Here is a 6,625-nt window from a genome sequence, read left to right on the forward strand (position 1 = left end):
ATTTTATATAAATTGGCAAAATTGTACGTCAAAATGAAAAAATTTAAACGTCGGAAACGTCGTAATTGTCAAATTTTGACTCGAACAATTATTTCCTAACCGCCATATTATATTGCAACCACCGAGTAACCACGCCCGGAATTTTGGATTTTTAGTTTTTTCTGCATATATATTTTCTGAGCCCTAATACTTTATTGTGAGAATATTATTCGTCGCTTCTAGGGATTTACTATGGGTTTGTATTTGAACCTGAATCATTGGTCTTTTTGGTCGAACGAAGTAATTTTGCTTTTAAAAATAAGTTCTTAATATCTATATCAACAGAAAATAATAGTAATATTTTATAGTTATACCTATATTTTTATTACTTATACTATATTTTTCTGTTTTCATTGCTTTAGAAAATACAGTGAAACGTAATGTGAGATATCAAAAATGTACTATATGTGGTCTAAAGAGGACCCCTGGACTGGAGTCAATGTATTTTTGAAGAAGTTTCCACTTGATCCAGATCGGTTAGTGTAAATATTACTATGCTCTGTGGTGTTAACAATAGAACAATACAATATTTAAATAAATTCTACTTATAATCTTTATAACAGTAAATAGCTAACTGTAGTAATAAAGTAACATTAAAGTATTATACATACTTATGTATACTAGAAAACTAGTTGTAGACTATGTAAAATATAAACTTTTAATTTAAATTGACGATTAAAATTCTACTCTCAGGTGTCATTCTTGGGTCAAAGCAGTTGGGAATGAAGACTGCTTACATACCCGTTAAAAAATTGCATGAAATTAAATATTTGTGTGGATATCACTTTGAAAAAAAGTATTTTAATACAAAGGGCAATAGATTAATTAAAAATGCTATTCCAACATTAAATTTGCCACAACCATTGGATGTCTTCTAGTCTTTTGGTAGATTTTCCTTTATATGGTGAAGAAAAAGAAAAATCTCAAGTCTTGAAAGGTGCAAATTTTTTTTTTATATGTTTATGATAATTATAAATTACATGATTAACATAATTATGAAAATATTTATTATTTCTCGATGTTCTTGTTTAGCTATTTGTCTAGCCTTATTTCTGGTTCATAATATGCTAATTGATGTTTATGATAAATTCTTTTTTATTTTCTAGTTTTCAAGATATAACAAATTCAGAGAATGTGCAATGGAATGAAAATATTTTATCTAAAAGTGAGTAAACTACTTTATTATATTATATTTATTTATGTTATGTTGTTAGAAGTAACAAGTGTTTTTAAGAGGTACAGCATCTTGTTAGTTCATGTTTGGTTATGTAATATATTTTTAATGATGGATAAAATTAAGATTTTTATTGTTAATTAAATGAACTTTCTTATAATTTTAATAACTTGCTGTTGCAAGTCTTATACATTTTTAATAAGTGACAAAAAGTTTTCTTGAAAACAATGTCTTGTTGTTTCAAAAACTCTGTCTTACTAAGTATGTACTGGAAATTAAAAAAATAAAATAAAGATGAGATTATATAAAAGTCATACAAATGTTCACAATTGTACTGTATAGAAAAAGATAATTTTTTAAATATATTTTGTACTGATAATGGCAGTACAATCTCAGTTGTAATAAATATCATATAATAGATTATTGTTAGTCAATGTTCTAAAAAATCATCTGACATATATTTAATTTATTATTTATACATTTACCTAGATAATATTGGCCCTTAGATATCAGATATCTAAGGCTGATTGATATACATATCGCTGATAAAATGAGAGATATATGTAAAACACTTTCTGAGAATCTTTAATATCTTTTAACACATATATGCAACGATTCACAACATATGATACAAATGATCCAATGTAGTATAAGATTTTTAGTTTTATTTTTCTATAAAATGATTATGAATAACACCTTCGGAAAATAATCATTTTCATCTTCTATATAACAAGATAAGTAATCATTAACTTTAATTTTAAAATAAAAATAATTTCATATCAAATCTATACTATTAGTATAAAGCTGAAGAGTTTGTTTTCTTGAACGCGCTAATCTCTGGACTTACTGGACCAATTTGAATTTTTTTTCAGTATTTGATAGCCCATTTATCAAGGAAGGCTAGGGCTATAGGCTATATATATCACGCAAAGACCAATAAGAGTGGACCACCAATGAAGAATGTTTCAAAATCGGATTTTTTCCTTCTGAGACCTTCCCCAGCTAGCCCAAAGTAACTATTCCACGTGGACAAAGTTGCGGGTAGAAGCTAGTAGAAAATAAAATTCAGATAATTTAAGTGTGAGTAAATAATGGAAAATGTAAAAAAAAATTAACAAGTAATAGATACTAGATATATTTAGATATTGTACTACTATTTTTCAGATGCTGAATACAGCTTTCTCCCTTTGCCCTCTACTTCGCAGGCACCACAAGGACTTACTTTTGAAAAAACACTAGGTAAGAATAACAAATGAAAATTTCACATTTTTGATTACATAAAACATTAACAAGTAACATGTCTACTATAAGCATATAGTTAATTAGCATTTAATTTTATGACACAAGTTCACTTTATTATATAAAATATTTCTCTAACTCTATATGTTACTACATAGATAATTATAAGCAACTAAAACATTTTTATGTATTAATTTTTTTTTTAAATGTTTATTTGTCTCAAAATTTAATTTTATACATTTAGATGAGTAGCCTGTTATTCCAGTTGTGCTGGTTCTATTTTCTGCTCCGGGGGTTGTAGGTTCGATTCCTGCCTGAGTCTGGGTGTATTACTATACATAATTATGTTATAATTTATATATATATATATATATATATATATATATATATATATACATACATATATTATATACATATATATGCATGTTGGTTGTTGTCTATAAAACAAGTGTTAAGTTGCTTACCTTAGGAAAAGACAACCGTGTGTATGTGTTAAAGATATTTATTTATTATTGTTCACTTTTATCAATGTAATTACAGTTTCCCAGAATGAATCAGTAGAAAATGTTAAAGTTCCTGTTCGCAACTATGAAAGAATTGTGGGAAAACCTAATAGAAATAGAGGTATAATTTTCAACAATCTTTTAATGTAGCAAAGAACGTAATTAAGTATAGTTCTTTGTAGCCTACTCCTTTTTAAATTATTTTTATTGAAATTATTTTCAAATCATAATTTACAACTTCAACGACAAGGGATTAAGTTGTGGTAGTTATTAATGTAGTTATGTGGTAGACTATGTAAATATTAGTAGTTAGTATCTATCCATAATATATATATATATATACACTGCAGGCCAATATATAATGCCAATATATATGTATATATGCCCTGAATATTGTTATAAAGAAAAAAAAAAAACATTTATTCTGTTGCACATAACATTTATTACTATTACAGTGTGTTAGTTTAATACATTAATATAATTCTATGAAAATAAAGCTAATCCGAAGTGGTCTCCATTGGCTGCAATACACTTAAAAGTTGAGGCCAGTTATTAATAGAAGCACACACTCTTTCTATGGGAAAATTATTTATTTCATTATACCTATGAATAGCCCGGTACACATTTGACTAATATCAAGCATATGAGAGTCAAATCAATTTTTAATTATACTGCTTCAATAATTTACATTTTATAAATCAAAAGTTTGCTTAGTTTTGTTAAATATGCATTAACATTAATGTTTAACAGTTTCATTTATCTATATTTTATACATTTATATATATATATTTCGATATTATACTATTAAAGTATAGTATAGTTTAAAAAATAGAATGACAAAATAATTTATTTAGATATAGCTCTTTCCTTAGTAATCAAATACGTATATTTTATTGTTATAATATTTCAAGTAAATTGAAGAAAAAGGGAAAAAAATAATAATTACATTCAATGATTCCAATTGTATCATGCAATGGGCATTCCTTTGTCGTATACTTGTGTTATTATTTAAAGCAAAATTAAATACATATTAAACTGTGACGATCACTAATAAAATATATCAATATTAGCATTGTTTAATATTGAAATAAAAATAATAAATGTATCTTAATATAATAAAAGCAATAAATTATTTTATAATATTATATTTAAGTAAAAATTTATGAAATTAAAGGAATAAATCACATTATACATAATATTGTATACTTTCAACGTATTTATGTACGTAATACGTACATACACATAAAAAAATGTATATATAATAACAGGATTTTTTTTTAATTTCAGATTCTACATTAACTGAACGTGAGAAGATCCTGCTGAGTCATTTGACTCAAACTAAATTAAGCTTAAAGCGTTTGGCAGTCGAAATGCGAACTGTGAGGAAGACACTAATAAATTGTTTGTAGCTTATAACGATATTAGCGGGGTCCGCACTGACATGCCTAATAGAAATAATAATGATGACATTCTGTTTTGTGTCTGCCCAATGAAATCGATTTCTTTTTATATGAAAATGATTTATGTAACTTTTTGGAGCAGCCAGTAGTATATGTTAGTGGTTATTTAGCTGCAAAATTATTAGATAGAACAAAATGTCAGTAATGTAAAGATTCGTTATAAGTTGATAAACCAGTATACGACTTACACAATTATATTAGTTTTAAAGAATGGTGGAAAGATTCGAGCTCATTGTGCTTTCCTTCTAAACCTTTATGTCATTTTGTAAACAAGAGCCAAATTCATTTCAAAGCTATTATATCTCAGGACTTACAAATTAAAAATATAAAGCAGTAGACTAGTTTGCAATTAAGTAATGAGCATTTTATAGGAAAAAAACAAATCAATTAATTCATAATCTTTGTTTATTATTCGTTAGAAAATCATGTAAAGACAAAAATATACAATTAGAATAATGTGATCAAGACAAAGCTTAGATAACAACTTTTAAGATTCTTGTTGAATATTTATATTTATATTGTCAGTACTATAAAACAATGTTTGTAGAAAACATCCATATTGGCAGTTCTTCTTGACATCTAATGTCTTTGCAATGTTTTTTGTTTTCCAAGTTTTTAAATGTGTATATTTTAGCTTAGAAACAAAAAAAAAATTCCGCTGTGGCTTCGCCCACATAGATTACGCGATTTTCGCTATTTCGTTTTCTCCCATAATCCGCTGTTCGTTTATCCACATACTATTAAATGGCGTACATGGAATTGTACCATCCCGTGAAAGAATTTTTAAAATCGGTAGTACTTTATGGAATTACCTACTACAAACATTTAATAATACAAAAATAAGAATTTAGAAGATTACTCTAAATATGTTCTTATTATGTTTGTAAATCATTATGTTTTTTATCTGTATGCCTAGGATCATTATATAACGCTTTTCAGAATTGTTTTTACTTAGATAATATCTGTAAATATGTTTATGTTATGTTTGTTTGTTATTTACTGTATGTCGGATCGTTACATATGTAACGTTTAAAAATTTTAGATTTTTGTGAATATGTTATGGGTCAAATTCATCGTCTTGGTTGTTATTGATTGATAATTACTGTTTTGCGAGATCATTTCATTTGTATCACTTTTTAAGAGTTGATTTTTTTGGGACTATGCTACGTTAAGTGTTAAATCATGTTGTTTGTTAGTTTTTGATAATTACTATTTGTTACTATTTAAGTTGTTTTGTTAATATTTTTTTTATGCTTTAAAATCATCTTTTTTGTTATTGGCTGACAATTACTATTAGAAACTATTTAATTTGATTGTAAATGTTTGTTATGCTTTTAAATCATCTTCTTTGTTATTGTTACTTACTGTTCCACAGGTTGCAGGTTCGATTCCCGCCTGAGATTGAATGTACTACGTGTATTTATATATTTATATATATATATTATTTCTGTTTATTTATTTCAAAAAATGTACAGTCAGTTGTTACCTGTAACACAAGCATTAAGTTGCTTAACATAGGAATATATGACTGTGTGTATGTTATAAGATATTTATTTATTTATATTTATTTATTTTAATTTGTTTTGTAAATAAGTTTATGCTTGTAAATCATCTATGTTATAAGATATTATATTTATTTATTTTAATTTGATTTATAAAGAAGTTTATGTTATGTTTGTAAATCATCTATGTTATAATTAAATATTAATTAATATTTTAATAATTAAGAATTTGTTTTGTTAACATGTTTTTTATGTTTTAAATCATTTTGTTTGTTATTGTTTGATAATTAATAGTTGTTATTATTTAATTTGTTTTGTAAAAGTGTTTGTTATTGTTTGATAATTACTATTTAATTTGTTTTGTAATGGTGGATTAAGCTCCGATCCTTCTTCTACTTGAAGAAAGAGGCCTAGAGTGTGCTGAGAGCTGTGGGATGTATCGCAGTATGTTTACGAAAATATAAAATTTGTTTGTTAGCTGTTGTGATCGACATGCCTTCAATAATGTAACTTTTTTGTATAACAACTTTAAATTTGAAAAGACTACCGAGAGTTTTGTCCGGCTTTTTTTCCTCTCGGCCTACACTAGGGACATTAGGTTAAATAATTTGTTGTAATATTTATTTTATAAAGCCGATGACATAATAGATAAGTGATGTCTAACGAGACACTAGTGATTAGGGCAAAATAATATGTTTGTAATGTTTA

At 25.9% G+C, this 6,625-nt stretch overlaps 1 protein-coding gene across 1 annotated transcript; it reads left to right on the plus strand.

Annotated features, from left to right (window-relative positions):
* Positions 1-1,056: 1,056 nt before the first annotated feature.
* Positions 1,057-4,422, plus strand: LOC123659075. Its single transcript, XM_045594341.1, has 4 exons — positions 1,057-1,204; positions 2,378-2,452; positions 2,993-3,076; positions 4,243-4,422. The coding sequence occupies exons 1-4, from the start codon at positions 1,114-1,116 to the stop codon at positions 4,362-4,364; spliced, it is 372 nt and encodes a 123-aa protein (XP_045450297.1). The 5' UTR covers positions 1,057-1,113; the 3' UTR covers positions 4,365-4,422.
* The last annotated feature ends 2,203 nt before the right edge of the window (positions 4,423-6,625 follow it).

Source organism: Melitaea cinxia, chromosome 13, assembly GCF_905220565.1.
Source record: "Melitaea cinxia chromosome 13, ilMelCinx1.1, whole genome shotgun sequence".
NCBI lineage: Eukaryota > Metazoa > Arthropoda > Insecta > Lepidoptera > Nymphalidae > Melitaea > Melitaea cinxia.